The 24,108-nt window shown below is 43.2% G+C and overlaps 1 protein-coding gene across 1 annotated transcript in view; it reads left to right on the forward strand.

Moving 5' to 3' along the window:
• The first annotated feature begins 5,213 nt into the window (after positions 1-5,213).
• P3H3 (prolyl 3-hydroxylase 3) overlaps positions 5,214-24,108 on the forward strand; it is a 46,431-nt gene continuing 27,536 nt past the window's right edge. Inside the window, exons 1-8 of the mRNA XM_089511314.1 lie at positions 5,214-5,777; positions 8,060-8,212; positions 12,106-12,295; positions 17,434-17,565; positions 17,692-17,825; positions 19,669-19,758; positions 20,977-21,029; positions 21,212-21,270. Coding sequence (XP_089367440.1) covers positions 5,319-5,777; positions 8,060-8,212; positions 12,106-12,295; positions 17,434-17,565; positions 17,692-17,825; positions 19,669-19,758; positions 20,977-21,029; positions 21,212-21,270 — 1,270 coding nt within the window. The 5' untranslated portion in view covers positions 5,214-5,318. The remainder of the gene's footprint in view (positions 5,778-8,059; positions 8,213-12,105; positions 12,296-17,433; positions 17,566-17,691; positions 17,826-19,668; positions 19,759-20,976; positions 21,030-21,211; positions 21,271-24,108) is intronic.

The raw sequence follows: 24,108 nt of genomic DNA on the forward strand, positions 1-24,108 counted from the left end.
ACATAGCTATTCATGTCACCTCTTAACCTTCTCTTCCCCAGGATAAACATACCCAGCTCCCTAAATCTCTCCTCATAGGACTTGTATGGTTCCCAGGCCCGCCACCATTTTGGTTGCCCTTTTCTGAATACATCCCAGCTTCTCAACATCTTTTTTAAACTTATTCCAGGTGAGGCCTGACCAAGGCAGAATAGAGTGGCACTATTACTTCCCTCTATGACACTACCTCTCTCGATGCAGCCTAGAATCGCATACAAATACAGGTACTTCAAAATCCAAAAAAATCCAAAATCCAAAACACTTCTTGTCCCAAGCATTTCAGATAAGGGAGGCTCAACCTGTATTACAACTACACCTCATCTTTCCTTCAAGGGATGTAAGACAGTGTATATAGCTCTTGCCTCCACACCATTTGATCCTCCAAACATTGTGATTTAGGAGATTATTGCATGGCCATTTTTGTCCAAACCATGCACAGGACAGGCTCAAGCTGAAACAGGGAAGAACGGGTGTTATCACACAGTAAATTGCTGCTGCACAAAAATCAGATAGCAGAGCATGCCTGGGGGACGGGCAATGGTCAGGTGGCAGCATAGCAACAATTTACTGTGTGATAACACCCGTTCTTTCCCATTTTGGCCCGACCCAGTCCCGTGCACAACTCAGACAAAAATGGCTATGCGATAATCTCCACAGGTTAGGCTGGCAGAGAGATGGAGATAGGCTAGCAGGCTGGTCCAGGAATATCCTGTGAGCTCTCATGGCTGGAACTGAACATGGCTCTATCCAATCCATTACTCATATGCAGTGGTGTCACTAGCAAGTGCGGAGGTGCAGAGCGCACCAGGGGATACCTGAAGAGGGGGTGTCAACACTGCTCCTCAAATATCTGCATTTTGCCAGAAACCTGCTGTGGTATTTCCCTGTTTCTGTTTAAAATCCTGTAAAAGATGGTGTGAGTGGGATGAGGCTCAGTAAAAGGAGAAAGGAGATTTTTAAAAATAATAATAATAATAATAATAATAATTCAAATAAAAAAATTTAATTACAATTTTATTCTTTTAAAATTTATTTTAAAACATTCACATTTTACCAAATTTTCACTTTAACCACATGAAACTATGCATATGTAAATACATATAGCGTGTGCATATGATACTGTAATTTAAAGGTATAATTTTAATTTTGCTAGTTGTTTAAGGGGCGAAACAGATCGCCCCGAAGGAGCTTCTGGCTGCCCCTTTGAGTGCTGGATTGGGCTGCAGCAACTACACGCATGGCCCCAATCCGGCATTTTCCCGGGGCAAAAAGAAGCAGCAGAAAGCTGCTCCTTTTTGCACTGGGAAAAAGGTGCCTTTGCCATCGCAGCAGCAGTTTCCCTGCATTTCGGCAGCATGCAGCGTCTAAACACTGTGCCACTGAAATGCCACAACACTGGTTGGGTGTGCAGCGCGATGCTGGCTTGGAGGCGGAGTCAGGGTGTGTGGCGTGTGGACACCATGACCACAAGTTGCAGGGAAGCCAGCTCTTTTTGCCAGTGTGTTTAGCCCCTATGTCACAACTGTTACCATTAGATTCAGTGATGAATGGGAATTATGCTTTATGAACAAAAACATTACTAAGGATGGTGTGTTATAGGAGGAGGCCAGTGGAGGAGGTGACACCATGAGTTGCTGCACCGGGTGACACCAACCCCATTTGGACAGGGACAGTGAGCCAGGAAAACTTGCTCAAGGATCACCTCCTCAATCCAAAACATCTGGTTCCACCTTTCTCACCACATCTGATCATGAATGTTTCCACCTTCTCTTTAACTGGCGCATTTTATGCATTTAATAGGGGGCAGATTGCACACATAGGGCAGTAATAAACTAATGCGTGATGTGCAATGGCCAAATGTACACACCACAGAGAACTACAACTGATCCTGGATTGATGGAAGGAAACCTCTTTACAGTAACAGTTTGCTTTCAAGCACTTTTTTGTTGTGTTGGTGTTTTGAATTTGGGGCCTACATGAACTTGTAATGTGTGTGTGAAAGAGAGACCCAGGAATTGAGCATACAACTTGGTTGTCTCCAAGCTGTGTAATGCAGGCCAGGGATAGGTGCTGGGTCTGGTCTTCCACAACAGAATACCTTTCTTCAGACATTCCTCCTTCCCAAACAGGATAACCAGATGCCCTGATTACAGAGGAAGACAAGATACAGTTGGCCCTTCCCTTACGCGGGGGATCCGTTCCGGACCCCACCATGTAAGGGGAAAAAACATGTAAACTCAAGCCCCATTAGAACTAATGGGGCACACCCATTCCTTCTTCCGGGGTGCGGGAGAAGACTTTCCAGCGTATTTTGGAAGCCACGTATGGCGCGGCCACATATGACGCAGCCGCACTGTACTGCAAAATGTAGGGCGTTCAAGAAAACACTGCAAAATAAAAGCTAAAGCTTCTGAGAAACAAACATGCCCTGAGCTCTGAGTGCGAGTCTTGTCTGCTGCTCCTCCTAGAAAAATAGAGCATGAGAAGAATCCATCCTACTCTGCTAACTGCAGCAAGGACAGGTTGCCAAGTACACTCATCCCTCCACATTCTCTGGGGTTAGGGGCACAGGAGTCCCATGAACATGGGAAAACCACAAATAACAAAAACCCTATGTTTTTACCTGAGAGAACACCTCTCTAGAAATCTTTAGGTCCCCCAGTGCAACTCTGTGGTCAACATCTGCCAGACATTGACTATAGATTTGCGCTGGAGGAGCTACCAATGCTAGTGGAGCGTTCTCCCTAGCAATCTCTAGGTCCTTCAATGCGACATTTGCTTAAAGTTGACCACAGAGTTGCGCTGGGGGACCTAAAGGTTCCTAGAGAGGACATATTAATAAAATCCATGAATAATCAAATCTTCAAAAGTCAAAGTTGCAAATGTGGAGGGACAAGTGTCGATGCATTTCTGGAAGGAAAATGGCAAAGGTGGTGCTTCTAAAGTCCTAAAACATTGGAGAAATAATCCAATTTGAGACCTCTTTAATTGCCCTGGCTCAGTGCTAGGGAATCCTGGGAACTATAGCTTTGTGAGGCATTTAGCCTCCTCTGTCAGAGAGCTCTGGTGTCACAATAAACTACCATTCCCAGAATTCCCTAGCATTGAGCCGGGGCAGTTCAGGTGGTCTCAAGCTGGATGATTTCCACAGTGTGTTTTGGCCCTACGGCTGCATCCACACTACAGAAACAATCCAGTCTGACACCATTTTAACTGCCCTGGCACAGTGCTATGGAATCCTGGGAACGGTAGCATGTTGTAGCACCAGAGTTCTCTCTGGCAGAGAGGGGGAAAATGCCTCTCAGGTAAAGTCGTAAACCTTTTGAAATAAATTAATTCAGAAATGTCATTTGGCCTGTGTTTTATGCTTTGGTGGGTCAATTGGTCAGCTGTCCTGCATCATGGAACTGGGATTGGGTTGGGCTCGGTGGCCTCATGGGACAGAGGTCACCCAGTGCATTAACTCCTGGGGTTATCCCCTGACAGGTAGTCATCCCACAGGTCCATGAATGGGAGGGCTCTGGTCCTGGCTGCCTTCCTGCCTTCACCCCCAAAGCAAAGGAGGGATTCCCCCTCAGCTCTCCAGAAAAGCAGGGTGCCCAGCAGGACCAGAGCTCCTGACTGCCAAGGAGGCCCAGGCACTCCAGAAAAATGGAGGACATTGCAAAATAAAAGCTAAAAACACTTCTATAAATGCAAATGCAATGTAAATAAATAATTCCGATATGGCTTTATTTGCGCAAGTGCGTGTGATGGTCACTCGCGCAATGACTCGCCTTTTCCCCTTTTATTTGCGGGATGCTTTAAATGTGCTTTAATCTCTCTTTAATGTCGAAATCAGCCCCAGTGTGATAAACTCCTAGAATTGTCAAGTCACGCCTCTTGGTCCTGCTCAAAATGGAGGAGTTGTAGCCCTTTGGAGCCTGACTGGAAGAAAGAAGTGGGCAGCCTGAGCTTTCCTAGAGGCTCCAGTCCTCTTCCTGAGCTGCATTTGGGGGAGTGGAGGCCAGGCACAGAAGTGGTGTTCTTCTTCTCAGGGATGCTCCAAATGGGGGACCTTTTGGCATTCCTCCGGGGCAGAAGCCTGGCATGTAGGACACCATGAGGACCTGGCTGCCCCCCCCCCCCCCCCGCTGAAGGAGGCCTGCCCTGGAGCCTCCTCCCTGGCCGCCTTCCTCCCTCCTCCTCTTCCTCTTCCTCCGGAGCCCACCATCCCTCCTTCCCTCCCTCCTTCCCTCCCTCCCTCCTTCGCAGCCACATCGCCAGAAAGGACTCCCGGCCTTGGACCTTCCTTGGCTCCGGACCAGACCCGCCTTGGGCCCCGGGAAGACCGAGGCTTGGCTTGGCTTGGCTTCCCTGCCTCTTTTCCTTTCCTTTCTTTTTTCTTTCATTCTTTCGCTCCCTCTGTCTCCCGTCTTTCTTCCTTCCTTTCTCTCTTTTTCTTTCTCTCTTTCTCTCCTCCTTCCTTCCTTCCTTCCGCTCTCTCTCTCTCCCTTCCTTCCTCCCTCCCTCCCTCCTTTCCTTTCTTTCTTTCTTTCTTTCTTTCTTTCTTTCTTTCTTTCTTTCTCTCTCTACCTCTTCCTCCCTCCCTCCCTCCCTCCCTTTCTCTCTGTCTTCCTTCCTTCTTTTCTCTCTCTCTCTCTCTCTCTTTCTTTCTTTCTTTCTTTCTTTCTCTCTCCCTCCCTCTCTTTTTATCTCTCTCTCTCCCTTTCTTTCTCTCCTTCTCTTCCTCTCTCTCTCCTTTTCTTTCTTCCTCTCTCCCTCCCTCCTTTCCTCTCTCTCTCTCTCTCTTTCTTCTTCTCTCTCTCCCTCCTTTCCTCTCTCTCTCTTTCTTTCTTTCTCTCTGCCCCTCTCTTTCTTTCTCTTTATCTCCCTCTCTCCCTTTCTTTCTCTCCTTCTCTTCCCCTCTCTCTCTCCCTTTCTTTCTTTCTTTCTTCCTCCCTCCCTCCTTCCCCCCTTTCTTTCTTTCTTTCTTTCTTTCTCTCTCCCTCCCCCCTCTCTTTCTTTCTCTTTATCTCTCTCTCCCTTTCTTTCTCTCCTTCTCTTCCTCTCTCTCTCTCCCTTTCTTTCTTTCTTTCTTTCTTTCTTTCTTTCTTTCTTTCTTCCTCCCTCCCTCCCTCCCTCCTTTCCCCTCTTTCTTTCTTTCTTTCTTTCTTTCTTTCTTTCTTTCTTTCTCTCTCTCTCCCTCCCCCCTCTCTTTCTTTCTCTTTATCTCTCTCTCCCTCCCTCCTTTCCTCTCTCTCTCTCTCTCTCTCTTCCTTCCTTCCATCCCGAGCACCATGCCCTCCTCCTCCTCCTTCCTCCTCCTCCTCCTGGGGCTGCACCTCTCCTCCTCTTCTCCCTCTCTGCCCCCCTTCGACCTGCTCTACGCGGACGGGGTGCGGGCCTACTTCGCGGGGGACTGGTCGGGGGCCTCGGCACTGCTCCAGCGCTGCCTGCACAGCTTCTCGCAGGGCCTCAGGGCCCGCAGGGAGTGCCAGGCTCTCTGCCAGGGAGAGGCCGGCTTCGCCCCTCTCCTCCTCCTCCTCCTCCCTCAGGGGCCTGCGGAGGGGCCCCGGGGCCGGGGGTCCTGGGAGGGCTCCTTCTGGGCCAGCGTCCTGCAAAGGGCCGAGTGCCTGGAGGGATGCCTGGCCAGGAGCCTCGGGGGGCAGCCCTCCCGACACAGGGCCAGCCCCGAGGTCCTCAGGGACTTCCTCCGCAGGGAGCCCTACAACTACCTCCAGGTGGCCTTCTTCAAGGTGAGCAGCAGCAGGAGAAGGAGGCTGGGCACCCTGCCAGCAGGGACGTAGCCAAGGGGGGGGGGTTCTTGGGGTCCGGACCCCCCCTTCCATTAGAAAAATGAATGGTGTGCGCTGCTGCGCCGCTGCGCCCAAGCCCCATTATAATGATGGCACTTAGTCTGGACACCCCCCTTCCTAAAATCCTGGCTACGTCCCTGCTGCCAGCCTCCAGAGGCTGCCTCCTCATTGCAATCTCCAGGGCAACTCCCTGGTGACCTTTAGCCAAAAATCACACTGAAAGACCTAGAGATTCATAGAGCGGACACTCCACTAGGCATTTGCAGCTCCTCCAACGCAATTCTATGGCCAATGTCTGGCAGATGTTCACCACAGAGTTGCGCTGGAGGACCTAGAGATTCCTTGAGAGGTGTTCTCTCAGGTAAAAACATAGTGTTTTTGTTATTCGCGGCTTCCCCACATTCGCGGGGCCAGAGGTCTTGTGCCCCTAACCCTGGCGGATGTGGAGGGACGAGTGTACATTCACCATATCGCTTATCGTCCTTGTCACCCTTCTCTGAACCTGTTCCAACCTCTCTCTATATCACCAAAGTGAGGCACCAAATGAATGCAGTCCTCTAGACAAGGCCTGACCAACGCAGAATATGCAGTGGGACTATTACTTCACTCAGCTTGGAAACTGTGCTTCTATTAATGCATGAGAAAATAGCATTCGCCTTCTTTGTCGCAGCATCATGCTGCTACTCATGTTCAGTTTATGATCAGTAATAATCTTGAGGTCATTTTTGCATGTAGTGCTGCTGAGGCATCTATCCCCCGTTCTGTAGCAGTATATTTGGGTTTTGTGGCCTAACTGAAGAATTTTGCCTCTGTTGTCTCTATTGAATGTGTCTTTCATTTTATTAATATTGGCCCCACTAGTTTTATGTAGTTCCTTTTCAATTCCATTCCTGTCTTCCAATGTGTTCTGCAAACTTGATAAGAATTCCCTCCACCTTGTCATTAAGGTCCAAAACACACTGCAGGAATAATCCAGTTTGAGACCTCTTTAACTGCCCTGGCTCAGTACTAGGGGCTCCTTGAACTGTTGTTTGTTGTGACACCAGAGTTCACTGACAGAGAAGGCTCAATGTCTCACCAAACTACAGATCTCAGGATTCCCTAGCATTGAGCCAGGGCAGTTAAAGTGGTCTCAAACTGGATTATTCCTGCAGTGTGTTTAGGACCTCTGTCATGATGTTGAAAAGTAAGGGCCCCAGGACGGAGCCCTGCAGAACTCAACTTGAGACCTGCTTCCAGTTGGAAGTGCAGCCATGCAGGATGAGTCTCTGAGCATGGTTTTCCAACTTATTGTCGCCCCATTCTGACGGTGTCCCCCTCTGTCCATATTGAGTCAGTTTGCTAAGCAAAATATTGTGGAGGGTCTTGTCAAATGTTGATCTGAAATCCAGATAAATGACGTCTACAGCATTCCCACCATCTACTAAAATAGTGACTTGGTCACAATACTATTCCAGGCACCAAGAAGGATGTTGACAAACTGGAGCATGTCCAGAGGAGGGTGAGCAAAATGGTGAAAGGTCTGGGAACCATGCCTTATGAGGAGTGACTTAGGGAGCTGAGAATGTTTAGCCTGGGGAAGAGAAGGAAAGTTCTTTCCCAAATGTATTAGGAAAATACTAATGTTGAGGTGGAATATCGTTTCCTGTTGCTAAAATCCACTGTTGTGTGTCCTATTCTCTGGAGCAGCAGAAAACAAGCTTGCTCCATCCTCAGTATGACACCCCTTCAAATACTTAAACAAGGCTATCATGTCACCCACCCCTTAGCCTTCTCTTTCCCAGGCTAAACATACGCAGGTCCCTAAGACACTTATCCTAGGGCATGGCTTCCAGACCTTTGTGGGTTGTTGCTCCATTTGTTGTAGCAATGTGCTTTGGCTTGTCCCTGCTCAAGATTACCTGTCTTCCCATACTCTGTTATACTCAGCAACTGTTGCATATCTGTTGCATGGGACTATGTATTAGCTAGGCATGCCAAAGTCAAAAATCCCTTTTGCTTTAAATGGGTAACTGGTAATGTAACCTCAAATTATGAAATATGTTAAAAAGTCTTGTAACATCTTTCTCTCTCGTGTGTGTGGGGGATGTGTATGTTAAAATTGAATCCAAGAACTTCCTTTCAGAGGGCTCTTTTCCCTATTCCCCATCCCCTCAATCTAAAATGGTGCCCTTGTGGTGTTGATCTGCTTCTAAATTAGATTTTTTCCCCCATTTCGACAGCTCAAGAAACTGGATGAAGCAGTGTCTTCAGCTCATACCTTCTTTGTGGCCAATCCACACCACTTACAGATGCGTGAAGACATCAAGAAATACCAGCGCATGGCAGGGGTGAAAGCAGAAAGCTTCAGGGATCTTGAGGCCATGCCACATTGGGTAAGAGAGGTCCAAGGGGCACCATTTTCAGAGCCTGATACTCTAAAGATCTCTATGACCTGCCGGAGGAGATCTGCCACATTTCCACTCATACAGCCTTCAGGAAGGCCCTTAAGACGGATCTATTCCAGCAGGCCTTCCCAACTTAGCTTATCCTCCCTAAACAAGGACATATGAATGTGACTGCTAACTGTCCTTCTCTCTGTCCACCCATTTCCCCCCCCCCCCCAATTTTTAGCTGACCCCATTTTAGTATCGCCACATATTGTTTATTGATATTGTTCGTTGGGATGGCAGGTTGGAAAGGGATTATTTTGAATTTTATTGTATTTTTGATGTATTTTTTATTGTTGTTACCCACCTGCATTCCTTGTGATTGGGCGGGATACAAATAAATCATTTATTATTATTATTATTATTATTATTATTATTATTATTAATAATAATAATAATAATAATAATAATAATAATATCATCATCATCATCATTAAGCCACCCCATTGGAGTTATTATCTGAGAAGGTCATTGGTTGTGGTCAATTATTTCCAGTATTTAAAAAGTGAAGTATTATATTACTTGTTAATAGTGTATAACTTTTAAAATTGCTGCTTTAAAAAAATAAAATCCCCAAGACCTTCAAATGCCCTTGAAATAGCATGTTCAAGTAACATGATGTTTTACTCCAAATATTAACACCAGTGTGGGTATACCACTAAGAGTAACTGTTGTGCCATGTGTTACTTTTAACAATGTGCTTCAAAGCTCATTTCCAAGTTAGGCATTTATTACAGAATAGCCATACTTTCTTTACTCACCTTTTACATGACATCAGCACAACACTGCTATAGAATTAGAGAGCTGGAAGATGTTGCAACCCTAACTAGAAACCTGGACCAACAGCTAAGCCATCACACAGATCATTGTCCTCCAGTGTGCTTTTCTCATGCTCTTTTTGCATTTTCTCAGACCACAGAAAACGCAACTTTGGGGTAAAGAACTGAACAATAGCATTTGCTCTACACACAACTTTTGGTGTGATTTTGACACATGCTATGACACGGCTGGCAAGTGAACTTGTAAATAGTGTTTACCTCAAATCTAGTCTTTCTGGTCCACAATAGTTTAGGTTCTGTAGTTTTTGCTTTCTCTGATTTTAAAACTGTTTTAAGTTATTGGTGTAATCATGCAATAGCATTTAAAGTATAACAGCACTTCAGCACCCATTTTAAAATGTTTTTAACAAACATTGAAATTAATTTGATTTCAAAAACAATATGCTCAGGTTAACTAACCTTTCCTCTAAACTGATAAACTTATCATTGGTTGGGAAAGAGATTTTTCTACTTTTTATTATTAATATGTTTTCCATATAATTTTAATTACCTTAGGAATATTAAAATAAAGCTGAGGGGCATGCCCCTCTTCTAGTGTTCTTGTTTAGATGTTGGTCAACCTCCACATTTTAAAAACATTTTTTTTCATTTTTAATACAGTTTTTTAAAAAAATCTTACATAGACACTAGATAAAAGTCAAACTGGTTAAATCGTGTGAGACCCATAAAGACATGCAGGCATTTCCCCCTTTTTTTTAATGCAACCATAGAGAGGACTGTGAAGCTGTGGGAGAAGTGGGAATGACAATAAAAGTGGGAATTATTTGGCTCTCCCATTGCTGTTGGGTTGCAGCTCCGAGCTACTCTACACAACTGTGAGGGATGACGGGAGCTACAGTCCAGCAACATATGGAAGACCATACATTCCCCATCCCTGGTATGACTATGGGGTGAAATAGACCGGCAGCTTCAACTGGCTTCAGTTTGACATGGGGGCATGGCCTTCAGATGTTGCAATGCCACCCCCAAGCCAGTGTCTTGCCACCCACCCAACCAGATGGCAGGCGGCGTTCCAGCATTCTGGCGGTGCACCAAAAAAACAGTACCATGGCAGAAAAGGCGCCCTTTTTCCGCCCCAAATAGGAGTGGCATTTTGCTGCTTCTTTTTGGGCCTGAAAAACACCAGATTGGGGCTACGGCTTGCGGTTGCTGTGGCCCTGATCCAGTGCTCAAAGCCATCCCTTTAGGGCCATCTGTACAGGCTCTCAGTTTCCCCAGGGACAATTTTCTGATTTTCCACTTAAAGATGCTCTTTGCCATGTTGAGGAAAACTGCACAGCACCACAGGGGAAAAGGTGACAACCATATATGCATGCATACCATGGTCCAGATCCAAGAGGCAAACAAATCAAATGGGATGCTAGCTCAGGGAGAGGCAGCAGAAAAAACTACAGTGATCCCTTCCAATTCACAGAGGATCTGTTTTGGACTACCACCACTCCCGCGAATCAGGAAAATCAGCAATATTGGAGCCCCATTGATTACAATGGGGGCATGCTCCTGCACGCAGTGCTACATGTACACCATGGGTGCACATACCATTATGTCCTGGCTTGCCATCCGCAAAAGGCCAAGGGACATGAATGGCAAGACTGCAAATCGGAAGGGACGACTGTACATTCTTTGAGGAAAGCCAGGGAGTTCTAATCATATTTATTTTTATTTTATCAATTTCTTAGCTGCTTTTCATAGTTTTCCCAAGGGAGCTTACAACAAGAAAGCAATATCATAATCATATTAAAGCTAACATTAGTCCTACTTGGAATAGATCCATTGAAATGAATTGAACTTTTTATGTATGTCTGTGCCTCCATTGATATCCATAAGTCTTGACTAAATCTTGTTGTATGTAGCCCCCAAAAATCCAGCTACAATGAAATACAGTTGTTGTTTTTTTAATTTTATTTTGGCTTTGTAAAACTGGCTTTCTGGAAGGCAAGGGAAGAACATTAAAAGTGTTCTAAAAGGAATACAGAGAATGAGCACAACTTGAGCCTAACTGGGAGGAAACATATGTGTCTGTCTGATCATTGTACTTTATAGCTGCTGATGAAGGGCTCCCACAACTAAAAGTTCCACCATGCAAAAAATATCTAGCAATCCTCCATCCTGAACTGATATACCATATGCATATATCAGTTCTATAAGTCGACCCCATGTGTAAGTTGAGGGCAGGTTTGGGGGCCAGAATTATGGATTTTTAAATTGACCTTTGAATAAGTCAAGGGTAAAACATAGGAGCATGTAACAAAGTTGTAAAGGATGGAGTAAAGGAAAATGATGCTACAGAACTTACAAAATTCCATCAGGCATAACTGTTTGTGCTTATACTAAAGGCTGGATGGATGAGAAAATAAAAAGGGGTGCTTCCAGGAGCGATTACGCTCTCGGTATTTACCAGGGAATGGTTCCTTTGTAAATAAGAGTTAAAATACAGTAATTACATTGACCCGTGGATAAGTCGATTCAGGTTTTTTGGGTCAATTTTAAACTAAAATTTATAGACTTCTGCATGAATATATACAGGAGATCAGTGTTAAACACAAATTTAACACTTCACTGAAAGTCAAGCTTCATGTCCTGCAGAGCTTCAAGACAGTGGTGGGAGTTGTGGGTCGGCAGCAAATTGACCCAGAGCTGTGGCTGCCAAGCAGGAGGTGTCTAACCTTTTGTGTGATATTTGAAATGCACTCTTATCCATAGCCTCCTTGGGGAAGGAAAACAGGCATGGTACAGCTGTCTGTCTTCTTTTTCTTAACATGGCTGACAGTGGGTTCTGAGGAGAGAATGTCAATGACAAAGTGACACAATGGAAAGAATTAGATACATAGACCATCCAGTCTGGTTTCCAGCCATTTTTCCTTTGAAAAAGAAAAGAGTTTCATCATGTCATGTGAAGTCTGGTGCTGAGAACTAAGCTTCTGTTTGCACCATCCTCCCTGGTGGACAGTCACAGCCTGGGCTCTCCTCAGAGGTTAATGAGATGGCTTTGCTCTGCAGGTGGCATATGAAGCCGGAGTGCACCATTACGGTAAGGATGACTACCAGCCGGCAGTGGCAAAGCTGGAGGAATCACTCAGCGAAGCGCTGCTGGCCCTAGAGGACTGCAGAGCCCTTTGTGAGGGACTCCAGGATGAAGAGGAGGACAAAGAGGAGGAGATGCAACTTGGTCTTTATGAGGCCACTGCAGGTAGTACCACAAGCCTTAATATATGCAGTGGATGCTATGGCGTTTATAAGGCAGTGCACATAGTTTGGGAAGATCAAAAGGTCCTGAATTGAGGAAATATATGCACTCCTCATTCTCCCCACCATACCTCCCTGTATTTTAATTTTGTGTGTTCTCTACTTAAACAGTTGCCTAGTTGTCACACAAAACCAACACCTGTGGTCCTAACTAGACATGACATAGGAGATCCAGAAATATGTAATGTACTTTTGCATTCTTTTAGAAATTTAAAAGCCTGTGAAAGAAAATGTAAATATGTATGCGAAGAAGAGAATGCGTGTATTCTGTCTCCATACATTGCTGTCACAACCACCTCTACCTGCACCTAACCAGATGCAGACTATCAAGGGTTCCATGATCAACCTCTATGGCCCTCCATCCAGTAATGTTGCCCACTATTGCTATAGAGAAAATAGGTGCCAGTTTTGTATATTCTCTTAGTAGCTGGAATAGCTTTTGCCAAAACAAAACAAAAACATTGCATAGCAGTCTGTTGTTGTTATGTGCCATCAGGTCAGCTTTAGCTTATAGGAGTGGTTCCCAACCTTCCTAATGTTGCGACCCTTTAATACAGTTCCTCATGTTGTGGTGACCCAAACCCATGAAATTATTTTCGTTGCTACTTCATAACTGTAATTAAATAGGTGTTTTCCAATAGTCTTAGGCAACTCCCATGAAAGGGTCATTCAACCCCCAAAGGGGTCCCGACCCACAGGTTGGGAACCACTGGCTTATAGTGACCCTATGAGTGAGAAACTTCCAAGAGTCCCTACCAGCCCTACTCAGATCTTGCAGGGCTATGGCTTCCTTGACTGAGTAAATCCACCTGTAATACAGATTTCCTCTTTTCCTTTTGCCTTCTACTTTATTAAGCATTATCGTCTTTTCCAGTGAGTCACATCATCTTGAAATATGACAGCCTCAGTTTAGTTATGTTGGCTTCTAGCGAGAGTTCAGGCTTGACTTGCTCTCAGACCCTTTCATTTCTTGTTTTGGAGAAATGCTCTCTACAGCACTCTCCTCCAGCATTGCATTTCAGATGGGTTGATTCTCTTCCTGTCATCTTTTGTCACTGAAAAACAAAAGAGAAGGAAATATAAGACCTGACTCAAGAAACTGACCATTCAAACCAACAGTCAGAAAATGAATAAATAAAGATTGTTGTTGTTCTTGTGTGCTTCCAAGTCATTTCTGATTTATGGTGACCCTATTATGGGGTTTGCTTGGACAGTTCTTTTATAGAGAGTTTGAAATTGCCTTCCCCTGAGGCTGAGAGAATGTGATTTGCCCAAGGTCATCCAGTGGTTTTCATGGCCAAGCAGGGATTTGAATCTGGGTTTCCAAAGTCACAGTCTAATGCTCAAACCACTACACCATGCTGGTTTCGACTGTGACTTTGGAAACCCAAATTTGAATATGAATGATTTTTGTATTGGTCACTGAAGAAAACGAGATATATTGAAACACCTCTGGTTTTTTAAAAGTGTTGGCTTGTTTAGATTATTTATCAGTCTTCTATTAGTTTAAAGATTTATGTCTTCACTTTTTACTGGACTGTGCCTGTTGTGTGAAACACTTCTGCATTTATTACACATTGCATGGATTTGGAAATTATAACATATTCTTGATTGTTTGGATGGTTGAACATAGGTGGATTTGTTGAAAAACTGTATAAGTTTTACTTGCTTGTTTCCTGGCTGTGGGTTTGTCAGTTTTCTTCACTGTCTAGCTTTGACATCTAAGCACAAAAATAAGAAATACTATGGCATGAATGATTTTGACTTTGCTATCTACTAATATCTTTTAATGCTTGAGGATCTTATCTAGTTGCTTCATAAGTGACTAGCCTTCCCAGTCTAGGTTTTTTGATTTCTTGATTTTATTGATGACTGAATGACAGTATAGAAAATCTTTTAACAATTTCAATGTCTTTATCATCTGTTTTATAGTTATGTAAATCTTCTGTGTTCATTATTTTTGTTTTCTTAATATTCAGCTGCAACCCAGCTTTTGCACTTTGAATAGTCTTGAAAAGCATGGGGCCAATTGAGATACGCAAAACAATTTTTTTACAAAAAGAAATCCAGTCATTGAAGGGGTAACTCTAGAGTCTAATGACCATGATCCAGTTTTAAAGAATGTTAATAAACATTTAGGATGAGAAGATGTCTTCCTGGATCCTAATATTAGTCCTCTCTCAAGTAGACCTTTGAATGAGTGGGATTTACAATCAACAGTTGATTAAATAAGTCTAGGCTAGTGGGTGTCACTCTTCCTTCAGTTTTACATCAGCAGTTTAGTGAAACTATACAAAATGTATGTTAACTCACAACTATTTCAAACATTTAATTTAAAGAAATGTTTAAAACATTAATGATTGCATAGACATGACATGAAACAACAATGCAAAGGAATTTTTGCTTCCTCCAAGAAAGTTAAAGAGTTCATGCCTCTTGTTGCTTCTGCTCACTTTTTAAATAGAGGCATATCTCAGTTTAAGAAGCCTTTGACAAAGAAACTACTTTTTTCGTAGTCTTTTCTACCCATCTAGTCCCTCTTTTCTTCCTTGTTTTCCATCAAGCTGGATTGTTTTAGCAGCATCAGCATTGGGCGTAAGGTAAAGAGGGGATGGAGAAATTCAGATTTTAAGTATCACGTTGCGGTAGCATGTCTACAGTAAATTGTGCAATTCCACTCAAGCTGATCTTGCCTCCTTAGGCAAAGTAAACAACAGTTGTTTCCAGAATCCCTCAATGAGCATGTGTTGAAACACCCATGGTTCCCCACCTCTGTCTATTTAGATTGAAGGATTGAGGGTCTTTTACTATTTGCTAGCTAACCTGTTTCTGTTTGGAGGTCCCTCCCATCACTTTTTGGTGACCTCGGTTCCTAACTTGTTTCAAACAAGCCAATTTAGCACTAGTGCTCTACTTAAGCATTAAGTATTGGATTTTCAAGAAACTTGAATAGGGGAGAATGAACAGCTTATTATTCTTATAGGCTATTTTATTAATATAAACATAGTAACACACATACATACACATGCATACACATCCTCCTCCTAAACAGACAATTTAAAACCAGATAAAACACTGTTGAACAATATAACCATAAAATATGTGTAGTCTGGATAAAATCAATTTGGCCAGGTTTCAATTTGGCACTGATATGATTCCAAGGGGAGGGAATTCCACAAGCAAGGATGTTGTTCAAAAGTGTCTCCCCAAAGTTATAAAAAAATGCATCTCGTTGGACTATGATTCTGGAGATCAGGGTTCAATCATGGCTCAGCCACATAAGACCACTGGGTGACCTTAGGTAAGTCATACCTTCTCAGCCTCAGAGGATGGCAGTGGCATACCCTCTCTGAAGAAACTCGCCAAGAAAACCCCATGATAGGTTCATCAGTTGTCATAAGTCAGAAACAACTTGAAGACAAACAACAAGAAGAAGAAGAAGAGGCAGGAAGTGTCTATTGTGATGTTGAGTCAGACATGCAAAAAGAGCCAACAGGAGAGAGAACTGTTCTCTGGTTCTTCTGAGAGAAGAGGAGCCTTACTGTTAGTACCTAACAAGAGGATTCATCAGTAGTACCAGTAATTCTCTCAGTGGTTTAATAAACTGAAAGGGGGTGGCGATGAGATGACAGCCATGAAACAGGAACAGGGGACAAGATGTGGATGCAATCATCACTAAGATCACTCATTAGAAATAAAGTTGATCAGAGTTTATCATTAAGTTGTACACCTAGATGTCAAAGAATGTGACCAGGTGGCCTCTTTCTGCAGTGGCGGTAAGAATTTTGCTGCCATCCATTAGCAGGTTTTTTTATATGGAGAATACCTGTCTTGTTTCATAGATAACATTGTCTTAAGGTGTTACATGCATTCAATGTACATGCACCCTTTTTAAATTAGTGGAGAATGCCTAGGCACATTTAGACCTAGCTCTGGCAAAAGCAAAGAACAGCCTGCATTGTTGCTATGTTTTTTTAAAAAAAATTAAATTACTTTAATTAGTAAGGACTAATTGTCAGGACTTCCTGACAGTAAGAGCTGTTCAACAGTGGAACATACGTACTCCCTCGGAGGTCTCCTTCTTTGGAGGGTTTTAAACAGACTGGATGGCCATCTGTCAAAGGGAGGGGCTTGATTGTGTGTCTTCCTACATGGCAGAAGAGGGTTGGAATGGATGGCCCTTGGTGTCCCTTCCAACTCTATGATTCTATAATTCTGTTGAATGCATTACATACGAGGATCAGAACTGCACATGTATTTCCACATGACACAGAATTCAAACCACATTTGACTCCATGGAATGTGGTTCACTAGAAGTCTGGTTTTTCATTGTCTCTGGTCTTTTCTTTTTACCCACTTTTTCTCTTATTGGTCATTTTGTATACACAAAAATGGAAGCCCCAGACACCACCTGTGCTTACAACATTTACTGCTCCCATTTATTATGTTCCTATAACTTGAAATTCCAGGGTCAGAATTTAAATGGTAAAATCTGAAGTGTGGGAAATGTATGAATAATGTTAGTACGTATTTATTTTAGCTCATGTGTTCTGTGAAAAAGGTATTCCTTTGGAATGGGGACTTCTACCCATGCTTGGAGAGCCACTTTCAAGGGCTCCACTTTGTATTCACTTCCTAACAAAGGGCTTGCAGCCTCACAAAGGATTCAAGTTAGACTGGATCTCAAAGGCAGTAGCTTTTTGTCTAGCTAATGGGATTTAAAGTTTATTTCCTGGACTAAATCTCCCATATAGCAAGAAGGAAAGGGGTCCACCTGCATGAATAATACCCTTCCATACTATCTGAACTGAAGACAACAGTCACAACATCTTGACCAAATGTAGGCCTAGGACTAACATCATCACCTTTTTTCTTTCTTTCTCCTGTATGATTTTTATGAAGAAGCCAGTGGAGCTTTGAAAGTTTGCAACATGTAAAATGTGTAATTTGGTTGGCCCAATGAAAAACTATCACTGTTTTGTGGATTTTGGATGATAATGTACTCCACTTTGTAAAAGCAGACAGAGGTGGTGCTGGAGGTGCAACCATGTCATCTTATATTTCTCCCTCTTTGCCTTCTAGCTCACTACATCCAGGTCTTGAAGTGCAGGCAGAAGTGCATCCTCAACATTGCCACTAAGCCAGGGAGGGTGTCCTCCATAGAAGACTTCATCCCATCCCATTTTGATCTGCTGCAGTTTGCCTACGACAAAGGTAAGCAAAGAAGACTTTGCTGAGGAGGAGCCCAGCAGAGACAGATGCCTCTGCTCTTGAGGTGGGGTGCTTCTGGAATGGTAGACAGAGCTGCCACAATGACCACGTCCACCTTCTCTGTTTCAGTTGGGAATCATACTGCTGCTGCTGAATGTGCAGCTACCTACTTGCTCTTCTATCCATCAGATGATGTGATGCTAGGAAAACTGAAACAGTACCAAGCAGAGGTGGGAGAAGAAACACCCGTTGCAGCCAGAAAGGTGCTGACAACACTCTCTCCATTTCAAAATGCTGTCAGATTTTCTGTATCAATTAATGTAATATTTTGCACATCCAGAGAGAATTCAGTGTCCTCACTGCAAACAAAGGGAAGGGGGAGGAAAAGAAGACAAAGTGGGTGGGTCTGTAGAAGGGGGTAGGAGAAAATGGAAGAAAAAAATGAAGGATGCTCCTGCTGATAAAGTGGACCAACTTTTTAAAAAAGGTGGGGGAAAACACCCAAAGAAGTTCTTCTGTTTCACAGTTTGCAACATCCAAAATCCCTCTGGTGAGAAGTGTTGCTGCTGCTATTCCCTCTGTGTTCATGGTCCACAGATCTCAGAAATTTGGCCACTTCTCTTCTAAGGGTGTGCAGTTCCAGTGTACATACTGGAGCCAGCATGGTATAGGAGAGGTTCAAACATTTTATCATCAGTGTTTTGTTTAAAGACCACAAACATAGAGCACTTTGAGTAAGAGGGAGAATTTCCCTCTCTTTGTTCTGTCTTTAACCTCCATATGGGTATTGTTGTTGTTAACTGTCCTTGAGACAATATCAGCCTATGGCGACCCTGTTGATGAGACATCTCCAAGACTCCCTGTCCTCCACTGCTTTGCTTAACTCCTGCAAATTCATACCTGGGACCTCCATAATAGAATCCATCCATCTAGCATGCGGCCTTCCTCTCTTTCTACTTCCCTCTACCTTTCCTAGCATTATTGTCTTTTCGAGTGAATCCTCCATTCCCATGATGTATCCAAAGTACGACGGCCTCAGTTTTGTCATCCCAGCTTCCAGGGAGATTTCTGGCTTGATCTGCACTAGGAATAAATTTAAAAATGGAAAAGGGGGGAGGTTTTGAAAATGCCATCTGCACAAGCTGTTCCTGATGAGGGCTATGCAGCTTACTTTTAAAAGATGGTGGGCTGGAGAGGTAGCTCAGCTGCCACCTAAAAGTTACTGAAAGTGGGGTGAGTAACTGGTGATGGCAGTGACAACAGCCCTGGACAGGAACTTCAGAAGCGGCACTGGGCTCTGAGGTGCTGGGGAAAAACAATGTATTAAGGCAGTGTAGTTCAGATTTACCAGAAAGTATCAGTATATGGCCGTATTTCTTGGTCACCATACAAAATCCTAACAATTGTCAGTAAACAACATTCCTGGTATTTATTATGAGAGAGGAAGAGATTGCCCCCAAGGGTCAACTTACCTATTATCCAAAATGAGTGATTTGCAGTGGAGAGAGAAAAGGCATAGTAAAGCTGTAGGATATTAGTGGGGAGACCAGTATTCTGTTGGGGATGGTTTGATTGTGAGTTCATGCATAGGGGGGTTGGACTGGATGGCCCTTGTGGTCTTCCAACTCTATGATTCTTGCACTGCAGTTCCACTGAAAATCACCTCTCCCCCCTGCTGCTATCTGCCTCAAGCTGCTAAAAGTTAGTAGCATCCTTCCCTGGGCAAACAATAATTTTATTTAAAAGTGGTGTTTGTTCATTGAAGCTGGAGGAGGTGGAGACAAAGCTCCTCTCCACCCCTTCTATGATCTGAACAACCTGTTCATTAACTCTTTCTCTCTCTCTCCATCTCTATTTCCCTTTTTCTCCCACCTCTCCCTCCATCCCTCCCTCTATGTCCCCTCCACACCCACACACACACCCCTTGTGCAGTATGTCAAAATAAGCAAGATACAAGTCTGGGCCCTGTGTTTAACATGTAATTTGACCATAAGCCAGCATCAGTTGCCCACTTTAAGGGTGGCTGAGCATATTTATTGGCAGAGCTGAAACCCTTTTTGCAGTATAAATTTTTGTGTTAATTTAATAGCTTAATTTCATCCTCAGAGCATCCACCTTTATGTGCAAAGATCTCTTATGGAGAAGAAATTGATTTACTATGCAGTGGAACACCTTGGCGAGAGTTTTAATGACCCTGTAAGTAGCCATAATCTTCTCTGGAGATGAGTTCTTTGTGACCTCATTGCATCAGAGTGATTTATTCATTTTATTCCTCCATGAAACTCAGCTTGACAAAATATTTTGTGCATGACCTCTTTCTTTCCTTCTATTCTGGAGTCTGAGATAAGGGACAAATGGGAAGAACTTCTGCCTTAGATTTGAAGTTTTTCAAATTACTCTATGTTTTGTGATATCAAAGATTAACAAGAAGCATAACAGTCAAGATGTATGGTGTAATAATAAAATTGAACCAGAAAACAAATTAGCATCAAAAGCAAGTCAGAGATATAAACAGTGCAGAAGAAAGTAAACAACAACTCAATGCTGGGCAGTTTTTTTACTGATGTCAAAATGATCACAGTTTCTACAAGGAAGACATTCCAAAGCTGTTGTCCAGCATTGAAAAAGATCTAGTTTCAGCTGCCTAGGTAAGGGAGCTTCTAAAGAGCTGCTTCCAGTAGTCTCATAAATTCCCACAACCAGCGGAATGGGTATTTTGTAAAGAAGGGAATAAACTAATGTCACCTTGCACCAACTATTCCTCAGGCCACCAAAGAAAGTGAAGGTGTGAAGCTTCTTGGTCTCCTCTGGTTCCACAAAGACCCTTGTAGTGTGCAGATAGACTTGCAGAGTTTTTTTATTTTTATTATGTCACTTCCATTGTGTTACATTACATTCATCTATCATTTCTATAACTTGGAAAAGCAGTATTTTTTTAAGACGGACTTAAATGTAACTAAACTTATCTTCAACATTTTCTAAAATACATATGTCTAAAATATCTTCTTTTTCCAATTTATTTTACTGTTCCACTTGTTTATACTTGCTTGCTGAGATTTGTGCTGCACACACACTCCAAAAAAATCCCTCAGTGCTATGGAATTCTGGGAATTGTAGTTTTGTGAGACATTTAGCCTTCTCTGTCAGATAGCTCTGGTGCCACAATAAACTATAATTCCCAGAATTTGATAGTATTGAGGCATGGCAGTTAAAGTGGTGTCAACCTGGATTATTTCTGTAGTGTGGATGCAGCTTTAGAGCGAACATAGATAACTGTCTGCTGTAGGGAAGCACACTGTCTTAGAGTGTGATGAGCATGAGGAGGTAGGATGATGGGATACATAGGTTCTTGGATGTGCCACAGTATGGAGGAGGCTCTCTTGTGGAACTAAGTCCCTGAATTTATTTCTTTAGGAATCATGGACTCCTGAGGAAATTATCCCTGAAAGCCTGAAAGAAAAATACAAGTAAGTTTCAAAGCAGCAATTTAAGACATAGGCAGAATTTAGGGATGACTTGAAGAATGGCAATGCCTCAGGATCTGTGCAGAGGGGCCAGGCTCACAATTAAACAGAAGCCAAGAGTGGAAGTTGTAGATTTCATTTATTGCTGATGATGATTTTCTCTGTGTTTGTTTATTAATCTTTAGAGAAGATCAGGAGAAGCAAAGTATGAAGGCCATGGATATGGAACACCAGGATCAGAGGGGTGAGTGGCAGAAAAAGCTCAGCTGGAGAGAATGGCCAGAGTCCCATTATTTCTCTTTCCTGTGCCACCTGTTAAGGTGGATCCAGAGTTTCTTCCAAAGCTGGCTAGCAAAATGAGGGAATGAACCCACTCTCTCACAGCCCCAAATTTCAGCTGAACTCTGAGGTTTCTCTTGGCTGTGTGTGCCACTGAGCTGCAAGGGAGAAGTGAGTCACTGCTCCTGCCCAGCTCAGTTGTTTGGGGCCAGGAGCTTGTTCTCCTTCCCACCCCACCATGCCAGCTGTAAACCTGGAGCAGAAAATGTTTCCTTGATCATTTTAGAGGCAAAGCATGAGGGCAAGACTCTGCTCTTTCTGTGGGGTGGAAGAATTTGGTAAGCTCTGCTCCACATTTAGGAAAATTTGCAGTCCTTGGATAAGAGGTGTAGAATCTTAGAAAACCTAGTGGGTTTATTTACATTCATGTTTTTCCAGTCCTAGTTTTCAAAAAGAAAATATGTGGACTTTTCCACCTCCTCATTTCTACCCTCCATTATTAATTCCATTAATCTGGAATTAATTTGTTCTGGCAAGTGTCTAATTTGAATGTTATTATTTTTAAGGATTTGGCAGTGGTTCAGCCAGCCTTTATTCAGAGAGCCTTTACTCCAGACATACAGACTGTAGGACCCTGTGCTGTTGAGGCTTCCACATAAATAATTGAATCAGATGGACTCAGGGGCTATTTCTATACAGGTAAAAAGCAGGAATGACCTACGAAATGGAAGTGATGAATAATTAGAAGATTGCCTGCCATATTTGGCAAGCCTCGCTTTGGATTCTCGGATGTGTCTGCAGATTCAGGAGCTCCCTTGCGGTGGCAGTGTTTGTTTAGATATAGGTGCTATAGTCATGCAAAGAAGGCTTTACCCTCCCAAGCAGAGCCTTGAATCCCCCATTCTGTACCACTTGCTTGTCAGGGGTTTTCATTGCATCTTTTGGGATCCAGGATCTGTCCTAGTCTTCTTACTCTGTTCAGCCTGCTCAGCAGCCACCCGTTCTGTTTCTAGTCTCCTGAGAGGTTTCTCACAAGTCCGAGCCTTCCATGTCACCTTAAACATCAAGGCTGCATCTGCACAGGGCTCTTAGTTTTTAATGTGCTTGATCCCACCAAACCCACACTTCCACAGTCTGATACGATAAGGAGCCAGTCCTTCGTCCAGCTGTATAGAAAACTGGAATGAACTTGGAGGAGGGAGGTGGGAATAGAGTTGGTTCCATTTATATATAACAATACTGAGCAACACTCTACAGAGAAGTATAATTTCTAGAATTTTTGAAGGCATTGGTAAAACAGAATTTTTCAGAAAAATTGCAATTTTGGCAACCTTTACAAAATCAGTCATTTTGTCACCTTAGGAAAATAAGATGTGCTATTATAATTTGGTGTGGAATAACATCGTGTTTGATATGTACATTTATTTGATATGTAGTACAAACTGATTTTTTAAATTGTATTTTTATGGAGCCTCACAGTTCTGAACTGTGAGGCACCTCTTGGCCTTTGCCAGTTTGTTAGAAGTAGGCAAAAGTAATAAAAACAAGAAACAAGCAAGATAATATACACAGAAAATTTGTCTGTCTCCTCTAGTTTTCCATTGTGTCAAGCAGGCATAATACCTTCATTCCCCTAACAAAAATTTAGAAAAGGAAACCAAGAACAAGAATTGCAATGATTTGATAATATACATAATCTTGTATTAAAATCTTCCTCTTTCCCGCTTTTTAGAAATAAATATGGGTGAATAACTAGAAGACTATCTTGTCTTAAACATTTTATTCATCATCCTAGAAGAAAATTTTCCATAATCCAATTTTTAAAAACTTTTTCCGGAAAAAAAATCCTTTCGAAAAAATGTTTTCTATTTTTAAAAAGTTAAAACCCTACCCCCACCCCCAAGCCTTATCATCTTGCCTCCATTTCAGACATAGAGCCCTCACCATTTTCACAAGCTCTTGGAGCTCAGCCATTCAAAGAGAAGTTGGTTTTTACTGGGCAGGAACAGGCATTACCCAGGTCTCCCCTTGGCACACAAATTTAGTTCCCTTGCTGTTCATGTGGACACAGCACTAGAGAAGTGCCGTGACCCCGCGCGCCATGTGGAGCAGTCTACGGCATCACACCACCCTGAGAACAGAGTCAGGGCATGCATCATGTGGATGCCATGCTCCGATTCTGCCCCCAGACCAACCTTTATGGCTGGTATGCACAGCCTCTGGGAGAGATGGCTAAGAGGTGACATGATAGCCCTGTTTAGGTATTTGAAGGGATGTCATATTGAAGATGGAGCAAACTTGTTTTCTGCTGCTCCAGAGACTAGGATCCGGAGCAATGGATGGAAGCTCCAGAAAAAGAGATTCCACCTAAATACTACACTCCCTCGGAGAGTGGTGGAGTCTCCTTCTTTGGACGTTTTTAAACAGGGGCTGGATGGCCATTTGTCGGGGGTGGTTTGATTGTGAGTTCTTGCATGGCAGGCATTTGGACTGGATGGCCCTTGTGGTCTCTTCCAGCTCTATGATTCTATAATAACAGGGGCAGGGAAACACCTAGTGGCTTCTGCCCAACACGTATGGTGTTCATAGGATAACAGACAAGTCTTCTGATACCTGGATCTGTGCCTCATGCTGAGCCAATACTTTACAACTATAATAAAGTTGTGGTCTCTTTTATTCTAAGCAAATGTGTGTGAGCATTTGCATCCAACAAAGCCGAGGTGGCAGGTATTTGTTAATCTATCTGGTCCTTGCACCAGAGTTTAAGGCTTACAGGATGAGAATGAAAGATAATGGCAATACA

The sequence above is a fragment of the Sceloporus occidentalis genome, unplaced genomic scaffold (assembly GCF_023333645.1).
Source record: "Sceloporus occidentalis isolate IW3139 unplaced genomic scaffold, rSceOcc1.0.p SCAF_1, whole genome shotgun sequence".
Lineage (NCBI taxonomy): Eukaryota > Metazoa > Chordata > Lepidosauria > Squamata > Phrynosomatidae > Sceloporus > Sceloporus occidentalis.